This window comes from Salvelinus alpinus, chromosome 10 (genome assembly GCF_045679555.1).
Source record: "Salvelinus alpinus chromosome 10, SLU_Salpinus.1, whole genome shotgun sequence".
NCBI lineage: Eukaryota > Metazoa > Chordata > Actinopteri > Salmoniformes > Salmonidae > Salvelinus > Salvelinus alpinus.
The window spans coordinates 37649718-37673810 of NC_092095.1; the positions used below are offsets into that span (position 1 = coordinate 37649718).

General features: G+C 41.1%; 1 protein-coding gene across 3 annotated transcripts in view; it reads right to left on the reverse strand.

Moving 5' to 3' along the window:
- sugct (succinyl-CoA:glutarate-CoA transferase) overlaps positions 1-24093 on the reverse strand; it is a 165102-nt gene that overhangs the window by 114832 nt on the left and 26177 nt on the right. For all 3 annotated transcript variants that reach the window (XM_071329148.1, XM_071329147.1, XM_071329149.1), the window contains 3 exons: positions 16960-17055; positions 668-739; positions 366-463 (listed from right to left, as the gene is read on the reverse strand). In XM_071329148.1, coding sequence (XP_071185249.1) covers positions 366-463; positions 668-739; positions 16960-17055 — 266 coding nt within the window. The remainder of the gene's footprint in view (positions 1-365; positions 464-667; positions 740-16959; positions 17056-24093) is intronic.

The window sequence follows — 24093 nt, forward strand, 5'->3', positions numbered from 1 at the left end:
ACGAGCCACCCTCCACCGGTGGTGTTAGATAACGTCTCATTGCTAAATGCCTCCGATCCCATCACGCCCCTTGACCCCTTAGAGAGGAAACAGCCGACTGGGCCTGGGGCCCAACGAGTGCTTTTCATGACAAAGCGACTGGAAGGGAGGGCAGATGAAAACATCTGTGTGAGTGGTCTCCGTGTCCTATTGCCTTTTCTCTACGCCACATCCGTTACAGGCTCTTTGGCCAAACTGAGAACTTGCAGACTTACCGAACAACACATGAATATAGATGAGGTAAGCCTCCAGCTATTTATTTTTTTATGTTTGCCATAAGTCCGATATTTTAAAAACTTTGTTTACTGTGAAGGAGGAGGCTTTACCTCTGGGAGAGGATGTGAAGCAGCTCTTGGCGATGCTGCACTCTGAGTGTGTTGCTTTTGTACTTGGGCTCGTCAGACAGATGATTCAGGCCTAGCATCTGGAAACACAAAGTCAATACTAAGTCACTTGGGAGGGATTCTGGGTGACAGTTCAGTGATACTAGTAGCACTGTGAAATACTAACCCTAATAGCAAACTTTGACAGGAAAGATGAACTAAAAGTAACATTTAAGCCCAATATGAAATTGCAAGATGATGTATTTTATGCTGTTTGATAATGCATGAGGGGTCATGCTACTTACTTTGCACACTTTGACAAACTGCTTGTCGTTGCCCGCAGCCACAACCAGGTATCCATCTTTGGTTCTGAAACCCTGAAAACAAGATTCAAGGCTTTTCATTATTTTTAAAAATTTTTACATTGTAGAATAGTGAAGACAAAACTATGAAATAACACATATATGTAATCATGTGTGTGTAATCAAGTGTTAAACAAACCAAAATGTATTTTATATTTAAGATTCTTCAAACGGCCACCCTTTGCCTTGATGACAGCTTTGCACACTCTTGGCATTCTCTCAACCAGCTTCATGAGGTAGTGACCTGGAATGATTTCAATTAACAGGTGTACCTAATTAAAAGTTAAATTGTGGAATTCTCTTTACTTCTTAATACGTTTGAGCCAATCAGTTGTGTTGTGACAAGATAGGGTGGGTACACAGAAGATAGCCCTATTTGGTAAAAGACCAAGTCCATATTATGGCAAGAACAGCTCAAATAAGCAAAGAGAAACGACAGACCATCATGCCTAAAAAGCCAGCATCCCGGAGTCGCCTCTTCACTGTTGACGTTGAGACTGGTGTTTTGCAGGTACTATTTAATGAAGCTACCAGTTGAGAACTTGTGAGGCGTCGGTTTCTCAAACTACACACTCTAATGTGCTTGTCCTCTTGCTCAGTTATGCACCGGGCCTCACACTCTTTCTATTCTGGTTAGAGCCAGTTTGCACTGTTCTGTGAAGGGAGATCTTCAGTTTCTTGACAATTTCTCGCATGGAATAGCCTTCATTTCTCAGAACAAGAATAGACTGACGAGTTTCAGAAGAAAGGTCTTTGTTTCTGGCCATTTTGGGCCTGTAATTGAACCCACAAATGCTGATATTCCATAAAAAATAAAAATCTGCCGTTTCCAACTGCAATAGTCATTTACAACATTAACAAAGTCTACACTGTATTTCTGATCAATTTGATGTTATTTTAATGGACAAAAACAAGGACATTTCTAAGTGACCCCCAACTTTTGAACGGTAGCGTATATATCTATCACACACACAGTGCCTTCGGAAAGTATTCAGACCCCTTGACTTTTCCCACATTTTCTTAGGTTAAAGCCTTATTCTAAAACATATTAAATTGTTTCTTTCCCCTCATCAATCTACACACAATAACCCATAATGACAAAGCAAAAAAACTATTTTTGACATGTTTGCTAATTTATAAATAAAAACTGAAATATCAAATTTCCATAAGTATTCAGACCCTTTACTCAGTACTTTGTTGAAGCACCTTTGGTATCGAGTGTTCTTGGGTATGATGCTACAAGCTTGGCACAGCTGTACATGGGGAGTTTCTCCCATTCTTCTCTGCAGAACCTCTCAAGCTCTGTCAGGTTGGACGGGGAGCGTTGCTATTTTCAGGTCTCTCCAGAGATGTTCAGTCCCAGTCAATGAAAAACATCCCCACAGCATGATGCTGCCACCACCATGCTTCACCGTAGGGATGGTTCCAGGTTTCCTCCAGAAGTGACGCTTGGCATTCAGGCCAAAGAGTTCAATCTTGGTTTCAATCGACCAGAGAAACTTGTTTCTCATGGTCTGAGAGTTTAAGGAGCCTTTTGGCAAACTCCAAGCGGGCTGGCATGTGCCTTTTACTGAGGAGTGGCTTCCGTCTGGCCACTCTTCCAAGTTGTAGAAACATCAAGGATGATCAATGGAAACAGGATGCACCAATTTCAAGTCTCATAGCATAGTTTTTCATTTTTATACATTTGCAAAAAATTCTAAAAACCCTGTTGATGCTTTTTCTTTTTGGGGAATTGTGTGTAGATTGCTGAGGATGTTTAGTTATTTAATCCATTTTAGAATTAGGGTGTAACGTAACAAAATGTGGAAAAAGTCAAGGGTCTGAATACTTTTCGAAATCACGGTATATACAAAAGTATGTGGACACCCCTTCAAATTAGTGGATTTCGCTATTTCCGGCACACCTGTTGCTGACAGGTATATAAAATCGTGCACACAGCCATGCAAACATTGGCATTAGAATGGCCTTATGAAGAGCTCAGAAAATTTTAATTGGATGCCACCTTTCCAACAAGTCAGTTCATCAAATTTCTGCCCTGCTAGAGCTGCCCCAGTCAACTGTAAGTGGGGTGGCAAGTAGCCTAGTGGTTAGAGCGTTAGGCCAGTAACCAAAAGGTTGCTGGATCGAATCCCTGAGCTGACAAGGTAAAAATCTGTCGTTCTTCCCCTTAACAAGGCAATTAACCCACTGTTCCCCGGTAGGCCGTCATTGTAAATAAGAATTTGTTCTTAACTGACTTGCCTAGCTAAATAAAGGTTAAATAAAAAAATATCATTATTTTTAAAAAGTGCAGTTATTGTGAAGTGGAAACGTCTAGGAGCAACAACGGCTCAGCAGCAAAGTGGTAGGCCACACAAGCTCACAGAATGGGACCGTTGAGTGCTGAAAGTGCGTACAAATTGCCTGTCCTCGGTTGCAGCACTCACTGAGTTCCAAAGTGCCTCTGGAAGCAACGTCAGCACAAGAACTGTTCGTCAGGAGCAGTGGAAAAGCCTTCTCTTGAGTGATGAATCACACTTCACCATCTGGCAGTCCAACGGACAAATCTTGGTTTGGCGGGTGCCAGAGAGAACGCTACCTATCCCTATGTACAGCGCAACTGTAAAGTTAGGTGGAGGAGAAATAATGGTCTGGGTCTGTTTTTCATGGTTCGGGCTAGGTCCCTTAGTTTCAGTAAAGGGACATTTTAATGCTGCCGAACACAATGATGTTCTAGACGATTCTGTGCTTCCAACTTTGTAGCAACAGTTTGCGGAAGGCCCTTTCCCGTTTCAGCATGACAATGCCCCCATGCACAAAGCGAGGTCCATATAGAAATGGTTTGATGAGATCTGTGTGCAAGAACTTGACTGGCCTGCACAGAGCACTGACCTCAACCCCATCAAACACCCTTGGGATGAATTGGAACGCCGACTGCGAGCCAGGCCTAATCGCCCAACATCAGTGCCCGACCTCAATAATGCTTGTGGCTGAATAAAAGCAAGTCCCCGCTGCAATGTTCCAACATCTAGTGAAAAGCCTTCCCAGAAGATTGGAGGCTGTTATAGAAGCAAAGGGGGACCAAACCCATATTAATGCCCATGATTTTGGAATAAGATGTTCGACGAGCAGGTGTCCTCATACTTTTGGTCATGTAGTGTAGTTTAAGGAGCAACACTTTGGAGAGACTGATCTGTAATAGACAAATAAATGATGGCAGAGAAGCAGAGAGAGTGGTTATTTTGTTTTAAAATTATTGCTCTGTTTAAATCCCGGTTTGTTCAGTCATTGACTAAGGGCAACATTTATTTTATGCAACAATGTTGGTTGTAAGGAGATGATTATTTAACTAGAGCATTATCATGCTGAAACATTAGGTGATGGCGGCGGATGAATGGCACAACAATGGACCTCAGGATCTCGTCACGGTATCTCTTTGCATTTAAATTGCCAGCGATAAAATGCAATTGTGTTCATTGTCCGTAGCTCATGCCTGCCCATACCATAACCCACCATGCGGCACTCTGTTCACAATGTTGAAATCAGCAAACAGCTCGCCCAAACGACACCATACACGTGGTCGGCGGTTGTGAGGCTGGTTGGAATATACTGACAAATTCTCTAAAATGACGTTGGGTTGCGGCTTATGGCAGAGAAAATAACATTCAATTCTCTGGCAACAGCTCTGGTGGACATTCCTGCAGTCAGCAGCCAATTGCAGGCTCCCTCAAAACTTGAGACATCTGTGGCATTGTGTTGGGTGACAGAAATGCACATTCTAGAGCAGCATTTTATTGTCCCCAGCACAAGGTGCACCTGTGTAATGCTCATGTTGTTAAATCAGCTTCTTGATATGCCACACCTGCCAGGTGGATGGATTATCTTAGCAAAGAAGAAATGCTCACTAACAGAGCTGTAAACAAATTTGTGCACAACATTTTAGAGAAATATGCCTTTTGTGCATATGGAACATTTCTGGTATCTTTAATTTCAACTACTGAAACATGGAGCCAACACTTTACATGTTGCATTTATATTTTTGTTTCGTGTAGTTATATAGTTATGTTGTATTTTGAGTGGAACACCCCTTTAAGGTTTAGTAACCCCTCTAAAAGTTCCATACAGATCCAGAGCAAGAGACCATGAGTTCACCATCCAGATGTTCTCGGGGGAACCAATCAGGCTACTGATCTGGACATTACTTGATTTGCTAAATCACAGAGACACTCAATGATATGGTAACAGGTATGGAGGACCAAACAACAAGGAACCTCTGACCCTTGAACTGAAACTTCCTTGAGAGTTCGGTGGAGATCCAGTAGTTTCTTTCCCAATTCCCATACACTACTTCAAGAGACAAAACAGTCATCAACTTCCCGCTTTCAGGCTTGCATTTGTTGACAGTGCTGTCTCGACGGGGAGTGATTTAAAAGGCATAACCTTGCAACCACCCGGCTACCCCTGAAGTTTTTTCCACCCACCCTCACTCTGGAGTAAATCAAGACATGCTTCATTGTTTGTCTGGGGTGATACACCTTAAAACAAAGCTTTGATTCATGTTGCTATCCCCTTTTAGCCCCCACATTTTCGCAGCTCATCTTCCTTGCCAGCCAGTGGGACAAAGGGAACTAGGGAACAAAGTGCACAGACAGTGGTTAATGAGATTTTGTTTTGACAAACTTTTAGCCATCAGATCAAATTATTTCAAATTAAGGAAGGGGAGCGATGGTGGAGGACTGTGGCAGAAAAGAGAGGGGAGAAAACCAGTTTCCCACTGGGCCCAGACAATCGCCCTTTAAACTGCTCTGCAACACTTTAGACTCAGACAGCTCTGTAGACAGACAGGCCCAGTTTGATGCCTCTCTGACCTAATGCAAGTTCCCTCGATTGTCCTCCCACCAGGGCACCTCACATGCTGGCATGAATCCTGAACGGGAATGGACAGCGAGGAACAACAGTGTTAAAATGGAGTCGTCAGTTTCCGTGGTTGGCTCAAACAGCTTCTATCTCAAGGCCATCAGACTGTTAAACAGCCACCACTAACATTTAGCGGCCGCTGCCAACATACTGACTCAACTCCAGCCACTTTAAAAATGGGAATTGATGGAAATTATGTAAAAATGTACCACTAGCCACTTTAAACAATGCCACTTAATATAATGTTTACATACCCTACATTACCCATCTCATATGTATATACTGTACTCTATATCATCTACTGCATCTTGCCATCTTTATGTAATACATGTACCACTAGCCACTTTAAACTATGCCACTTTATGTTTACATACCCTACAGTACTCATCTCATATGTATATACCGTACTCTATACCATCTACTGCATCTTGCCATGCCGTTCTGTACCACCACTCATTCATATATCTTTATGTACATATTCTTTATCCCTTTACACTTGTGTGTATAAGGTAGTAGTTGTGGAATTGTTAGGTTAGATTACTTGTTGGTTATTACTGCATTGTCGGAACTAGAAGCACAAGCATTTCGCTACACTCGCATTAACATCTGCTAACCATGTGTATGTGACTAATAAAATTTGATTTGATTTGATTTGATTGGACAATAGGCTAAACTCACTTCACTCACAGAACAGCGCAATGGTTTGGTTTTCATGATAATAATGAATTATGAAATATTTTATTTTAAAAAACAAGCATGAAATATTTAATTTAAAAAACTGAGAAAATATGGAATATGAACTCAATTACAAACCTGGACAACCTTTCACATACCAACAACTAGTTTCCTTGACAAAATGTACTATCCCTCTGAATGGGCGACAACACAAAATAATCCTCCAGTCCCATAATCCCCATGCTACATCATATATAATAGGTGAAACATTTAATTACCAGAGTGTTTGATGTTGTCAATTTTGCTAAGTAACCTGAAGCCCAAGCCCCCCCCAAATGTGCTCTAAAAATTAAATGGCTGATGCAACCATTACACGGTCTGACAAGCTGCAAATGAGGCCTATTAGACAAAATACAAATTAAGTCGTTCAAATTAGATAATAAGTTGTTCAAACAACTTAGTATTTTGTTTGAAAAACTTAGTATCTTCTTTGAAGGACTAAGTAAAAAGTTATTCAAACGAGATACAAAGTCGTTCGACTGCGATACAAAGTCGTTCGACTGAGATACAAAGTCGTTCGACTGAGATACAAAGTTGTTCCAACAAGATACGTTTTTTTTAAATTAGGTAATTCAAGAGTCTATGCTTATAATTTTTTTAATTCCTTGGGCATCAGGGCTTAAGTGAGTCTAGTAGTCTGGTTATTTGAAACTGAGAGACTATTGCAGCTGTGACTAGATATGGAGGTAACAGTATCTTAACCATTAAGGTTTGGAGCTGAGTTGGGACGAGAAGGCCACATGGCTTGGGAACATCACCCTGCTTGCTTTGATTCCAGGTGGTCTTCTCAAATGACTCATGAGCAGTCTGAGGCAAGCTCAGTCTCTGGCAAAGGCTGGGGCGAAATTTGTTTTTCCGTTTTCTTTACACCTGAACATTTTTGGGAAAATAGGTTGTTCCAGGATGCTGACGATATGTGAAACCTCTATGTAAGACCTAAATTACTTTGATTGGCATTAGAGTCATGACACATTATTGTAATGAATTGAAAATAACTGCAATTTAGATACAAGGTTTTTCCAGGACAATATGTGCCACAGCCTGCCACTTACCATGTAATCGAATTTGACAATATTCTGTTTTCACTAGTACAACAATGGACTGTCAAATCATCCACTGCATTAATTATCTGGGTTAAGATGCAAATCCAAACTATAATGATGATATAATCTTAATGATATAATCTTGAAGCCAATTCATAACAGTATGGGACTGAAAACGGACGTAAAGCAGAAGAGGTCATCACTTTACATCAGATTGTGAACTGTGTGCAGACAAAGAGCACCAGATGAAAGAGAAGGCTGCAGAAACTGTTTCCTATGACGTTCCCTTCTGAAGTCTCCCACTTCTGTGGAACGAGTTTAATGTCTCTCCTCCTCCTCCATAAAAGTCACTAGTCAATGCTACACACAGCTACGGGGCAAAGAGTTAAAAACAAGAGGAGAACCCGTCTCCTTGATCCTAAAACCGGATACCCTGTTAAGCAGGCCGCATCCCCTCTCATGTGTGGACCGGAACTGGCCGCACTGCACATAACACAGCCCAACCATAACCCAAACCAAAGCCACTGTTTCATCCCAGGCCCAAGGGAGAATGGCATTGTGGGTAGAGTGTACACTTAGGGAGTGCCGCTACAAGTGCCACTCATTGGACCAAAGATACTGGCCTTAATATCATGTTCACTCAATAAGACCCAACCCAATGAATGTACATTCTCCCTCCTACTAAAAACAGATGTGCGGGGACATAAACTAAACATGTACTGTATATCAACACTGACATTCAGAGAAAAAAATATAGTTCAATTCAATTCTCAAACTTGGCAATATACGCATGTAAGACATGCACAGAAGCATTTGAAAAGACGCACACTGAAACAAATCCATAACATTTACTTATTTAAACATACAGAATCACAACAATCATGCATATTCCCACACACTAACACACCACATTGATATAGATTTTCCTTCTTTTATTATTCTATTCCAATACGGAGACCAAACGGTTATAGGAAAAATATAAATCATGGCCAATCCCACAGTAGGCCTACTTGCGGCGAGTAAAACGCAGCTATCGAATTACATGTAAATGCCAGATGGAAAACCCACATGATTAATTTTCTGATAAACCAAAAATCTTTCTGTCCACAGATATGCATTATTTTGTGGGCACAGGCACTTAATCTAACTCCAATACCAGAATTAAAACAAACCGCATGATCCCTCCTGTGCCATAATAAAAATATACGGCTGACTAAATTTGGCACAACGTCCTTTTCTGTTTGTAAATGGGTGTTCTAGTTGAGAAGACCTCATATAAGCATATTACAACCAACTGGTCTGTTACAAGCAGGTAAAGATGTATTTTTCATGACAAGATGAAGACATTAGGGGAAAGACAGCACCTGACCACAACTTCATAAAATGCACCGCAATGGTGTAATTTTTAGCACATTTTGCATGCCTATGTGGGTTTATGTACACCACAAAAATGAATAACTTCATTTTAGTCTGAAAATGCATAAACATTTTTTTTCTACATCGATAAAATATCATTCCTTCAGTCCTTCACAGTCAAACACATGAGATATGTTTCAAAAAGAGCCATCGATTATTTGCTGTGTTTGGGCAAGACCTGACCTATAGTGCCGGTATACATGTATTATCACTAAAGGCTCAAAATCCAGAAAAATGTACCAGACAAGTGGCAATGTTTGGACAAACTCTCTGCCCATCTATCTGCAGTTAATCTCCCCAAGAGTAATCACAACAGCAAAAAGGAAACCAAAAGAAACAGAAATCAAAGCTGAACTGGCCTGGCTGGCTGGCATTTATATGAATACATTGATGTATCTCCAACATATCGGTCATTATAAGAACATTATACAATACCAGTCAAAAGTGTGGGTTTTATTTTATTTTTACTATTTTCTACATTGTAGAATAATAGTGAAGACATCAAAACTATGAAATAACACATATGTAATCATAGAGTAACCAAAAAGGTATTAAACAAATCAAAATATATTTCAGATTCTTCAAAGTAGCCACCCTTTGCCTTGATGACAGTTTTGCACACTTTCTTTTTTTTTTTGCACACACACAGCCAACAAGTGCTCAGCATATGTGGGAACTCCTTCAAGACTGTTGGAAAAGCATTCCAGGTGACGCTGGTTGAGAGAATGCTAAGAGTGTGCAAAGCTGTCATCAAGGCAAAGGGTGGCTACTTTGAAGAATCTCAAATCTCAAATATACTTTTTTGGTTACTACATGATTCCAAATGTGTTATTTCATATTTTTTTATGTCTTCACTATTATTCTACAATGTAGAAAATAGTAAAAATAATTTAAAACCCTTGAATGAGTAGGTGTGTCCAAACTTTTGACAGGGACACTCACACAGTGACAACACACAGTGTAACCCAGAGTGCTCAAAAAGCAGATGGGACAGAATAATATAAATACGCCGCTCAGCTCAATGTATAATAGAAATGACAACATTGATTTGGATGAGGAACAAAACACCTATTTATTGCCCCCATTCTAAATGTAATCCAAATTGTAAGTACAGTAACGGCTAAGTACAGGAAATCAGGGGAAAAACTACACCTCAAGCAAAATAGCCATTTTTTACCACAAAAATAATGCAAGGACAAAAGTAATTCACACTAATATTTTGTGATTGAAATCTATCCTCAATGTTCAACCGTTTTTTACATGACACATCTACCTCATTTATCTATCCAATGGTAGTCTCTGATTGGTTGACTAATTACGTAGGTTTTATGATAATTGTCTAAATCGCACTCTAACATAAAACACCATAATCAAAATGGAACAACATTTTAAAAAATGATTTTGCCGATTGCATAAATCTCTATGAGGTGCAGTGTAAAAAAATCTTTATTGAGATCAAAATGGAGTGCGCCGTTCCTCCCAGTGTCTTCGCTTACTAAAAAGAGCAGTATGAGAGACTTGTGCTCACTCAAGCTTCCTCTGCAAGCAACCTGAACCAAGGCCAAGCTCCCTCTTGAACCCATTCAAATGCTTTTCGAATGGGTTCAAGAGGTGGTGGGGCTGTTTTCTAGTGCAACAAAACAAATAATGCATCTTGATTTAGTGAGACAAAAAGACTAGGTGCGACTTTGGTCTCAATGGGCCTTCCCCTGCTAAAATAAAGGTGAAATATGAATAGAAAATAAATAAGGCCAATATCAAAATAGGTTGGTGAAGCTTCTTCTTTCAGGTGTATTTTTTTATGAGAATCAAAACAAGTGATAGTAGGAGGTAGGCCTAATAGTATACTAATACTAACCAAGTGCCGAGTCTGCCATTTTGTTGGTTCTCAAATTAATGAGTGGGCCTTTATCAGTACAAACTCAGTGGCCTTGTGGTTAGTGTCTGCCATGAGATTAGAAGGTTGGGAGTTTGATCCCTGGCCAAGTCATACCAAAGACTGTAAAAATGGGACCCGATGCATCACTGCTTGGCACTTAACTTTGCATTCAGTGGGTTAGCAAACCAGCACATGCTGCCAACAGACTTTGAAACCACTGCTGAGCCTGCAAGGCCAAGCGTTTGCAACTTCATATTAACATTTAAGTAAGTGCATGGAATGTAAAACTAAGTGGCATTATTAGAGGTATACATGTCTCCATTTAATGTAGGTATGAAAGTTCAAGCAGTAAGGCTGGTCTGAATGGATCGTCACTTCATGGAGTACAGAGCCAAAACAACAACAAATGTGTCACTGTCCCAATACTTTTGGAGCTCACTGTAGATAAATTATACCTGACCAATCGGAATCCACGCTTCCAAGATTGTTTTGATCACACGGACTGGGATATGTTCCGGGTAGCCTACGAGAATAACATTGACGAATACACTGATACGGTGACTGAGTTTATCTGGAAGTGAATAGGAGATGTTGTACCCTCTGTGATTATTAAAACCTACCCTAAACAGAAAACGTGGATAGATGGCAGCATTAGAATAAAACGGAAATCGCGAACCACCGCATTCAAATTCAAAGGGGACATTAAGGTGGTGAATCGCATCTCTGCATGTCTGGCAGACATATCAGTGTGGATGACGGATCACCACCTCAAGCTGAACCTCGGCAAGACGGAGCTGCTCTTCCTCCCGGGGAAGGACTGCCCGTTCCATGATCTCGCCATCACGGTTGACAACTCCATTGTGTCCTCCTCCCAGAGTGCTAAGAACCTTGGCGTGATCCTGGACAACACCCTGTCGTTCTCAACTAACATCAAGGCGGTGACCCGTTCCTGTAGGTTCATGCTCTACAACATTCGCAGAGTACGACCCTGCCTCACGCAGGAAGCGGCGCAGGTCCTAATCCAGGCACTTGTCATCTCCCGTCTGGATTACTGCAACTCGCTGTTGGCTGGGCTCCCTGCCTGTGCCATTAAACCCCTACAACTCATCCAGAACGCCGCAGCCCGTCTGGTGTTCAACTTTCCCAAGTTCTCTCACGTCACCCCGCTCCTCCGCTCTCTCCACTGGCTTCCAGTTGAAGCTCGCATCCGCTACAAGACCATGGTGCTTGCCTACGGAGCTGTGAGGGGAACGGCACCTCCGTACCTTCAGGCTCTGATCAGGCCCTACACCCAAACAAGGGCACTGCGTTCATCCACCTCTGGCCTGCTCGCCTCCCTACCTCTGAGGAAGTACAGTTCCCGCTCAGCCCAGTCAAAACTGTTCGCTGCTCTGGCACCCCAATGGTGGAACAAACTCCCTCACGACGCCAGGTCAGCGGAGTCAATCACCACCTTCCGGAGACACCTGAAACCCCACCTCTTTAAGGAATACCTAGGATAGGATAAAGTAATCCTTCTAACCCCCCCCCCCCCCCCCTTAAAAGAGTTAGATGCACTATTGTAAAGTGGTTGTTCCACTGGATATCATAAGGTGAATGCACCAATTTGTAAGTCGCTCTGGATAAGAGCGTCTGCTAAATGACTTAAATGTAATGTAAATGTAATTCAACCATGGCAAGGTGACTGGGAATATGTCAGAATCCCAAAAAAATTGTTATTCCCTCCGTAAGGCTATAAAACAGTATAGAGACAAAGTGGAGTCGCAATTTAACGGCTCAGACACGAGACGTATGTGGCAGGGTCAATCACGGACTATAAAGGGAAAACCAGCCACGTCGTGGACACTGACGTCTTGCTTCCGGACAAGCTTAACACACATTGCCACCAACGTGGCCTTCTTCTCCGTGGCCGACGTGAGTAAGTAATTTAAGCATGTTAACCCTCGTAAGGCTGCCAGCCCATACGACATCCCTAGCCGTGTCCTCTGAGCATGCACAGACCAGCTGGCTGGAGTGTTTACGGACATATTCAATCTCACCCTATCCCAGTCTGCTGTCCCCAAATGCTTCAAGATGGCCACCATTGTTCCTGTACCCAAGAAAGCTAAGGTAACTGAACAAAATTACATAGCACTTACTTCTATCATCATGAAGTGCTTTGAGAGACTAGTCAAGGATCATACAATCTCTACCTTACCCACCACCCTAGACTCACTTCAATTTGCTTACCGCCCCAATAGATCCACAGACGACCCAATTGCCATCGCACTGCACACTGCCCTATCCCATCTGGACAAGAGGAATACCTATGTAAGAATGCTGTTCATTGACTATAGCTCAGCATTCAACACCATAACACCTCCAAGCTCATCAGCTTGAGGCTCTGGGTCTGAACCACGCCCTGTGCAACTGGGTCCTGGACATCCTGACGGGCCACCCCTAGGTGGTGAAGGTAAGAAATAACACCTCCACTTCGCTGATCCTCAACACTGGGACCAAACAAGGGTGCGTGCTGAGCCCCCTCCTGTACTCCCTGTTCACCCATGACTGCGTGGCCATGCACGCCTCCAACTCAAATCATCAAGTTTGCGAAAGACTCAACAGTAGTAGGCCTGATTACCAAAAATGACGAGACAGCCTACAGGGAGGAGGTGAGGGCCCAGGGAGTGTGGTGCCAGGAAAATAACCTCTCACTCAACGTCAACAAAACAAAGGAGCTCATCGTGGACTTCAGGAAACAGCAGAGGGAGCACCCCCTTATCTACATAGACAGTACCGCAGTGGAGAAGGTGGAAAGTTCCTTGGTGTACACATCACTGACAAACTGAAATGGTCCACCCACCCACACAGACAGGGTGGTGAAGAAGGTGCAACAGCGCCTCTTCAACCTCAGGAGGCTGAAGAAATGTGACTTGTCACCTAAAACTTCTACAGATGCACAATCGAGAGCATCCTGTCGGGCTGTATCACCGCCTGGTACGGCAACTGCACCGCACGCAACTGGAGGGCTCTCCAGAAGGTGGTGCGGTCTGCACAACGCATCACATGGGGAAACTACCTGCCCTCCTGGACATATACAGCACCCGAAGTCACAAGAAGGCCAAAAAGATCATCAAGGGCAACAACCACCCGAGCCACTGCCTGTTCACCCAGCTATCATCCAGAAGGCCAGGTCAGTACAGGTGCATCAAAGCTGGGACAGAGAGACTGAAAAACAGCTTCTATCTCAAGGCCATCCAACTGTTAAATAGCCATCACTAGCACATTCGAGGCTGCTGCCCAATATACATGGACTTGAAATCACTGGCCACTTTAACTATGGAACACTAGTCACTTTAATAATGTTTACATATTTTGCATTACCCATCTCATATGTATATACTGTATCTTAGTCTATGACATTGCTCAACCAAATATTTACATTTGAAGTCGGAGGTTTACATACACCTTAGCCAAATACATTTAAACTCAGTTTTTCACAATTCCTGACATTTAATCCTAGTAAAAAATCCTTGTCTTGGGTCAGTTAGGATCACCACTTTATTTTAAGAATGTGAAATGTCAGAATAATAGTAGAGAATTATTTATTTCAGCTTTTATTTCTTTCATCACATTCCCAGGGGTTCAGAAGTTTACATACTTCAATTATTATTTGGTAGCATTGCCTTTAAATTGTTTAACTTGGGTCAAACGTTTTGGGTAGCTTCCCACAATAAGTTGGGTGAATTCTGGCCCATTCCTCCAGACAGAGCTGGTGTAACTGAGTCAGGTTTGTAGTCCTCCTTGCTTGCACACGCTTTTCAGATCTGCCCACAAATTTTCTATAGGATTGAGGTCAGGGCTTTGAGATGGCAACTCCAATACCTTGACTTTGTTGTCCTTGAGCTATTTTGCCACAACTTTGGAAGTATGCTTGGGGTCATTGTCCATTTGGAAGAACCATTTGCGACCAAGCTTTAACTTCCTGAATGATGTCTTGAGATGTTGCTTTAATATCTTCACATAATTTTCCTCATGATGCCATCTATTTTGTGAAGTGCACCAGTCCCTCTTGCAGCAAAGCACCACCACAACATGATGCTGCAACCCCCGTGCTTCACGGTTGGGATGGTGTTCCTCGGGCTTGCAAGCTCCCCCTTTTTCCTCCAAACATAACGATGGTCATTATGGCCAAACCGTTCTATTTTTGTTTAATCAGACCAGAGGACATTTCTCCAAAAAGTACGATCTTTGTCGCAATGTGCAGTTGCAAACCATAGTCTGGCTTTTTTATGGCAGTTTTGGAGCAGATGCTTCTTCCTTGCTGAGCGGCCTTTCAGGTTATGTACTCGTTTTACTGTGGATATAGATACTTTTGTACCTGTTTCCCCCAGCATCTTCTCAAGGTCCTTTGCTGTTTTTCTGGGATTGATTTCCACCAAAGGACGTTCATCTCTAGGAGACAGAACTAGTCTCTTTCCTGGTCCCATGGTGTTTATGCTTGCGTACTATTGTTTGTACAGATGAAAATGGTACATTCAGGAGTTTGGACATTACTCCCAAGGATGAACCAAACTTGTGGAGGTCTACCATTTTTTTCTGAGGTCTTGGCTGATTTCATTTTGATTTTCCCATGATGTCAAGCAAAGAGGCACTGAGTTTGAAGGTAGGCCTTGAAATACATCCACAGGTACACCTCCAATTGACTTACATTATGTCAATTAACCCATCAGAAGCTTCTAAAGCCATGACATAATTTTCTGGAATTTTCCAAGCTGTTTAAAAGGCACAGTCAACTTAGTGTATGTAAACTTCTGCCCACTGGAATTGTGATACAGTGAATTATAAGTGAAATAATCTGTCTGTAAACAATTGTTGGAGAAATGACTTGTGTCATGCACAAAGTAGATGTCCTAACCGACTTGCCAAAACTATAGTTTGTTAACAAGAAATGTGTGGAGTGGTTGAAAAACTAGTTTTAATGACTCCAACTTCAGTGTATGTAAACTTCCAACTTCAACTGTATATATTCTTAATTCGATTCCTTTACTTTAGACGTGTGTGTATTGTTGTGAAATTGTTCGATATTACTGCATTGTTGGAGGTCGAAACACAAGCATTTCGCTACACCTGCAATAACATCTGCTAAACACGTGTATGTGACCAATACATTTTATTTGGTATGAATGATGGTCGCATGAACAGGGTCCAAACAGGAACAGATTAATGAATGCACTAAGTGGTGAAGAAGGAATTGGCTTAAGTGAAAGGAGAAACATAAGTTAGTACAATGTTCAAAGTGTGATGTTGTTGAACTCCCTGAGCCACATTGAAAACAATGTTAACTGTGGCAAACAAATCCAAAACGGATATTATTGCAGTGCACAGTAACGAAAATGTGGGTTGAGCAGGGCTCTCTGCTCTACTGAAAAGTAATGGTGGTTAGAATCCAACTGGGAGTGACAGTTGAAACCAGCTTGGGGGCAGTCTGGTTTAGTGGCATGACACATCATAAACTTCAGTTGGGTTCCTAACCACATTATCTACTTCAATAACAGAATCTACTGTAAATCACACTAAATACTTTGTTGTGTCCTGTTTGGAAGGCTGGTGAGCTCATTCTTCAAATCTCCTCATAAGCACTTTCTCCCAGCCGAACTACTGAGCAATTTTCACTGAACGGTTATCAAATTGAACAATTATGCAATTAAAACGTTCTTCCACGGCAGATATGTGAAAACAAATATGTGAAAACAAATATTCTGCACACCTGATTTTACCTCTGAAAACAAATTGTTAACATTTTGGTCTGAGACCAAGACCGGTCCTCCAGTATCTAATGCGCATGGAAAGTGGAGACCTCATAGAACGTAAAAAAAAGTACGTTTTGGAGACACCGTCGCGCTAGCTAGCACTGATATTTGCAGTGGCTAATTAATGCTAAATAAGTGAATTGTTTAGCCTCACAATTAGCTAAGCTATGCTTAGCTAGCTAGCTAAAATTGTTTACAGTTAGTTAGCAATCGTTTCTACACTCTTTTGCTTGGTACTGTAGCGCTGCCGTATCAATTAGAACCTGTCAAAGATGACGGGTGTATCCAGTTGTGTTGACATGTGACCATTGTGTCACGAGGCCATGCATATCCACTTTCTATGCATATTGGAAACCGTTGCAACCGATCAAGCCACCGGTCTCCAAGACACAGGTAAAGCTACTGTATCCGACTGAAGGGAATAAATGAAGGAAACCTGGTTAAGTGGAAAGCACGCTAGTTGCACTGCACCTGATATGGAACGATGCTCTCATGGGCTGTTCCCCATCTCCTGGCTTCCTTCCCAGCATTGAGGTAATTGGCAGCAATGTGTGTGAGACAAGCCACCTGAGAGAGAGAGAGCGAGAGAGTGAGAGAGAGAGAGAGAGAGAGAGAGAGAGAGAGAGAGAGAGAGAGCAAGAGAAGGGGACAGTGAGAGCCAAGCTTTAAATCTATGACCTGTCAGCAAGCTCATTACACCCCGCTGCTTAGTGAGTCAAGTTAACTTTAAACATTCACAGCACTTTGTTGTGAAAACAAGCAACAGCTCCACCACGTCTTGCAACATGCTTCACCTCTATTTTTCCTTATCGATTTATCATTCACTAAATAGCAACTGTCTATTGCCAGCCTATATATATTAGATGTTTTGAAGGTTTTAAGCACTAAGAGTAGCATTTCAGCATCTCCTGTTGTGTCAATGGCAGACTCCCGGGGTGAGTTGACAATGGCCAGATGAAACCTCATATGAGCGGCTCTTTAGCTGAGACAATATTTAGCTATGTAAACACTGATGCTTTTAGAAGCTGTTGACGCAAATGTTTAAAGGAACATTCAGCGAGTTTGCCAAGATCAAAGCCCTGTAGTGATGATTTAATATCAGAAATGGGATGGAGGGTCTCCACACAGCATCTGCATTCTTCCTCTAAGCCCCATTCCAACTTCCACAGCAAGCCTGGCCTGGCACACAGCCATGCGTCGGGCCTATCCATCTCCAACAGCTTCTACATTCAGGTAATTGTCCACTGTTTGCACAATTTTGGAACATACTGTCTCTCTTCGTGTTTAAATAACACCGGTCAACTTCTTGACCTCTATAGTTTGTTCTTTATTAACGGACTCTCAACAAAGTCAAACAATCACACCTGAAAGTGTGTAAACATCTGTGTAAATTGGTAATAATAGCAAGATTGATGATGACAATAGTGGATGCCATATGAATAGCATTGCATGACAATTCAATCCCAACTTCTATTTAAGAATGTCTCAAGTCATTCTTTATACTGTGTCTTGTGTCGGGACTTCGTTCGGATGGAGGGGTGTGGTCATTCATGCCAAGTACCGCAAGACTACTCCACAGGACAAGAACCAAGTAGCAATTCCAATGCCTATCATTTGCTCCACACTGTTGCTTTTAGGCAGAAGAATAAATTACTGTATGCTTTTCAGACATCCATGACTTCGGCTCGGTTAATTTTCTACTTCTCCAAGCCATTCATTCTAACTCGTATTTATTTGAGCTACTTGCCTGCCAGGAGCTATCCTAATTTAGATTGGAATGGTATGAATTTCCCTGACAGAAACCACAAGCGGGCCATGATGACGTTACCAAATTTAAAAAATGGTCTAAAGGGATTACTAAAGTCAAGTAGGTAAACTGGCAATGAGGACAACAGAAACAAGCCTTTAAAAAGCTGAGCTTGTGTCCCTCTGTGTGCCTGCGCTCCATTCTGATAGGTCAGTCTTAGTCCTCCACTGGTTCCAATTTTGGGCCGATTCCACTATCCGCTGGTGTGGTTCGAGTCCTGTAATTGTCCCATAAAGTGTAAGCCATAAAGAGTTCACCCTCACTGGGTGAAACAGAAATGTGGTCCCAGAACAGCAGTCACTCTTCCCGCCACTTAGGCCTGTCAGGGAGATCGCACGAAAGCTCTTCCAGAGCCAACTGTCCCTCTGCTCACATTGCATCCACATAGTTCAGCATCCTGCATGACATGTTCCTACTTTATCTTGGAGTTGGATTATTTGATGCATCCATCTATAGAAATCAAAAAAACATGGTTGGAGAACAATATCAAATAAGTCTCGATTCTATAACCTTAAGAATATGCTCAGATGTGTGTTCAAATGATTCTTAGAATGAAATATCCATATTGTGAACAGATTGTAGGCTGCATTGCCTTGGCACTGACATCTCCATATCATGAGAACTGTTTGCACTCAAAAGCCAATCCTGCAATCATGGTTACACATTTAATGTGTGTGTCTTTATTCCAAACCCTGATTGTAAAAGGCTCATCCTTACATTAACCTCAGAGTATTAACAGATGTTATTTCAAAAGGATGTGTTTCTGAGTTTAAAGAACCACTTGATATTGTGACAAACAGTGGTAAACTGGTTGCAATGACGTCATGCTCAGGTTGAACAATGGTTGCATATTATTTGTTTTTTATTTTTAGGAAAACGTCTTCTTCTCAACCACAAAATCAGTTAACAAACAGAAAATCACATAATTAAAAGATGTTATATGCCAAATTTAACCCGCTGGTTAATATGCACCAAACTCTGATAGCCAATTGCAGAAGTTTCTCATTTCAATTTGGAAATATACTATATGTAAATGCAAAAGTTATATAATGCATATATATTAAAAGGAGCTTTAAGTAATATTTTAGCCATAACTTAAATTATTTTAAGACACTGCTTAGAACAACCTGAAATGTCTTAGTACTGCTTCTTACCTTCACATAATGATCCAAAATTGTATTGCTAACATTTTTGCTATCAAGAATGGGAACCAATCATAGTCACAGAAAAAGACTAGTCACAGGAAAAAAAAAGTAATTTGCAGTATGCGTTCTAAAACGTTCTCTCATGGATTTCTATTCCTTTGCTACTACTGGTATGTAATTGACAATTGGCGCTACATGCAGGTGGAAATGTTACATGTATAACCTTTAACTCACTGTCAGCTAATGACCATATTGGATGTTCTACATCAGGCAACCCATCACCACAGAAAAGACAAACTTCAAATGTGATTAAAAAAAAGTTACAACAAATATGTTTGATAATTATGCATCTGGCAACCCTTTTAGCCAAAGGATTGGGAATAAAAGGTCATCTGGATTGGCCATCCCTTTATGCTCGTTTGTGTCCAGCCAACATCAAATTGCTCAGAGGTTAGATTACTGTGGCCACAAGACATCAGTAGGAATGCACACTTGGACATGGAGGGGAGGGGTAATATATCTATCTCTGGCAGCCCAGGGGTTGACCACAGCAACCATGACCTAAAAGCCTCAGATGTGACGTTATGCATCGACCACAATCCACATACACACAACACCACTCCAGATATCAGAGGACTGCCTTGTTTGATTAGTGGGTGCATTTAGAAATGTATGAAGGGTGGGGAAAAAACTTCCAAGGAAGAACTCCCTGACCCAAAACATAGGGATACAAACAATTGTATTATTGGAGCTACCTCCCAAAACCACATCCTTTGTGTGAATTTGTATCATCCAAGGACACAGAGTCTGATCGGTTATTTCTGCAACATGGTCTGATACAATATAAAGGCTCACGAGTGAGAATTGGCAATACAAGTCAACTCTCTAACATAGATTCCTGGAAATAATCAAAGCCCCTACTGAACTATAACCAAATTGCGGGATTCAACAATCAGAGTCAAAATCAAAATTTTCTTCAGCAGGAAGAAATTGTTTAAATCTAAATGCAGCTTTGAAAGTTGAAATGTACACTGCTGAAATTTAATAGTTCAAAACTAAATATTTTTAAATAATAGCCCATTTTTATGTATTTATAAAGCTGTTTATAAAACAATACCATCCATTTTTATTACCTTTTATGCAGATGAGGCATACTGCAGTTTTTATACTGTGGGTAGGTAGCCAATTTATGATTCTATGACATCTGATTGCATGAAAGCTGCCCTCTCTAGCGCACATACATTAATCTGATACTTGCCTTTGATGTATATGTACCTCTTTATCTTGTACCTCAGAACTGTATTACGTGGAAAACCTACCGTTGATGTAGAGATGTACAGGGCCTTCAGAAAGTATTCACACCCCTTCACTTATTCCACATTGTTGTTACAGCCTGAATTCAAAATGTATTAAATGTATACTTTTTCTCACCCATCTACACACAATACCCCATAATGACGAAGTGAAAGAATGTTTTTATATTTTCTTTGCAAATGTATTGAAAATGAAATACAGAAATATCTCATTTACATAAGTAAATCACACCCCTGAGTCAATACATGTTAGAATCACATTTGGCAGTGATTAGAGCTGTGAGTCTTTCTGGGTAAGTCTCTAAGAGCTGTACACATCTGGATTGTACAATATTTGCACATTATTATTTTAAATTCTTCTTCAAGCTCTGTCAAGTTGTTGTAGACCGCCATTTTAAAGTATTGCCATAGATTTTCAAGCCAATTTAAGTCAAAACTGTAACTAAGCCACTCAGGAACATTCAATTTCGTCTTGCTAAGCGAATCCAGTCTAGATTTGGCATTTTTTTTAGGTTACTGTCCTGCTGAAAGGTGAATGTCTCCCAGTGTCTATTGGAACGCAAACAACAAGGTTATCCTCTACGATTTTGCCTGTGCTTAGCTCTATTCCGTTTCTTTTCACCCACCAAAAAAACTCCCTAGTGCTTGCTGATGACAAGCATACCCATAACATGATGCAGCCACCACCATACTAGAAAATATTAAGAGTGGTACTCAGAGTGTTGTGTTTCCCCCAAACATAATGCTTTGTATTCAGGCCTCAAAGTCAATTTCTTTGCCACATTTTTTGCAGTTTTACTTTAGTGCCTTGTTTCAAAACAGGATGCATGTTTTGGAATATTTGTATTATGTACAGGCTTCATTTTCACTCTGTCATTTAGGTTAGTATTGTGGAGTAACTACAATGTTGATCCATCCTCAGTTTAATCACAGCCATTCAACTCTGTAACTGGTCTCATGGCGAAATCCATGAGCTGTTTCCTTCCTCTCTGGCAACTGAGTTAGGAAGGTGGCCTGTAGTGAATGGGTGTATTGATACAGCATCCAAAGTGTAATTAATAACTTCACCATGCTCAAAGGGATATTTAAAGTATTTTTATTTTTACCCATTGGCGAACATTGGAAAACCTCCCTGGTCTTTATGGTTGAATCTGTGTTTGAAATTCACTGCTTGACTGATGGACCTTTAGGTTAATCGTAAGTGTGCGGTACAGAGATGAAGTAGTCATTCTAAAATAATGTTAAACACTATTATTGAACAGAGATTGAGTCCATGCAACTTATTATGCGACTAGCACATGTTTACAGCTGAACTTATTTATGCTTGCCATAACAAAGGGGTTGAATGCTTGACTCAAGACATTTCAGAGTTTCATTTGTAATTAATATGTAATAATTTCTAAAAGCATAATTCCACTTTGACATTATGGGGTATTGCATGTGGGGCAATGACAAAATATCAATTTAATATGTTTTTAATCCATTCCAGTCTGTAACACAACAAAATATAGAAAAAGTAAAGGGGTGTGAATACTTTGAAGGCATTGTATGACTTAACAGTCCCTGGCCAAGTGATGTATGGTACAGAACAAGGACATCAGATCTGCTGTGAGAAAGGGGTGAATTTGGGTTAGTTCCCTAAGGACCCCTTAAATTTGTGTATTTTGGTTCAATCCAACCGCAATCTGCAGAAAACAGCCTCGCAAATATTTGTTGAGCTTTACTTTTCACTCGACCTGCCACGATAAGACAATAGAAAAGGTTACACTGGAATGTTTCAGGTGTTGGTGGGAGGAAAATAGACATTTTTCACAAAGATGATACGATGTGCTCTCGTACTGTTACAGGAGGACATATATTTGTAAAGGCTTCAGTAAATCTCAAATGTCCTCTTCGCCTCGTAGTGCAAGTGACACCACTGGCATTCGAAGGATGGGGATCTTTAACTTCAGTGGGGCCTCCAGGGTACAGTAACCATAGCCATCAACATGTGTAAAGACTGCTACAAAACGAATATCTACCGATACCCTGCAGCAATGTCAAGACAGTTGAATAATTAGTTCACGGATTGCCTGTCAGTTAAGCCTACATTAAATCGATCCATCTAGTGAAATTTTAAAAAGCACCAAGTTCTATTTAAACAAGGCCTGCTTCTTAGACCGATTACTCTGCATGCCTTATCAATGTACCCGAGTGGAGCTTAATTGTCACATGGGTCCCATGTTACGATGTGAGAGAAACGAGAGCACGACATAAACCATTCTCCTAAAGCAACAGTGTCATCCCTCAGATTAATACGCAGCCAAGGAGCCTAACATGATCCAGCTTTGAACTCGTCCTGTCTGAGAGAACACGGCAACATGCTGTCAGGAGAGACACAAGCGCTGGCCCGACATGTAAACGCGGACGTTCTTCACACTCCATTGATTTAAATGGAATTACGTTCTTGGCACCGGAATGGTCTGGTCTCCGCTCTCAACAGGAGACAGAATCTCTATTGATAGTCACTGAATCAGGTCTAGTGTATGCTGAGTGTTTTCAGATCTCAGGCATTGTGGCGACTGGGTCAAATGGACAGTCATCCGAACAGCAAAACCAAAGTTTTGCTCAGAAACTATAGGACCAGAAAGCTTGTGGGCACTAATAATACGGTGGAACAAAGGTTGTGCATGGCCAAATCTTATTGTGTAGCTGCTTAAGAGCAGCTTAATGTTGCTTAATGTTGCTGCTGGCTGTGGGGAGAAACATACCATGTATTTTGTATAAAAATATTCATAAAATATTATGGATTTATTTACTACAAAATATTTGTTTCTTCAAAAAATACATCATAGCACATTTCCTAACTGAACAGTTAACAAACTAAAAGTTAAAAGCACCAACACATATTATTTTTTTTGCATTGTAATTACAGAAAATGTCCATAACATTATTTCACTAACAGTGGAATGACAGTGTTTCACAGTGTTACTTATCCGCCAGTGTTGTGGTTAGCTGTGATATTCGCCTATTAATTTCTCCAGCCGGAGCAGCATTGGTTGTAAAACTGAGAAAGCATTCCGACTTTGTGGCTGTGTTATCTAGTGGAAATGGCTCATTTCCTGGTTGTTAAAAATCTGCACAGTTCGCTCAATTTCAGTTTGTGAGAAAACAAGCACTGAATAGTGTAGGTACCATCAAAATCGCTATGTGTAGCACCTTGAGGACATCCGACACAGTTCAGAAAATAGAAAGTGTTAGGTCAGACTGAAGATGAAGCCGGAGGGGATGGCATCGTTTTATGGGCTTTTAACCAACCGTGCTATTTTGTTTGGTTTTTCACAATGTTTATAACTTATTT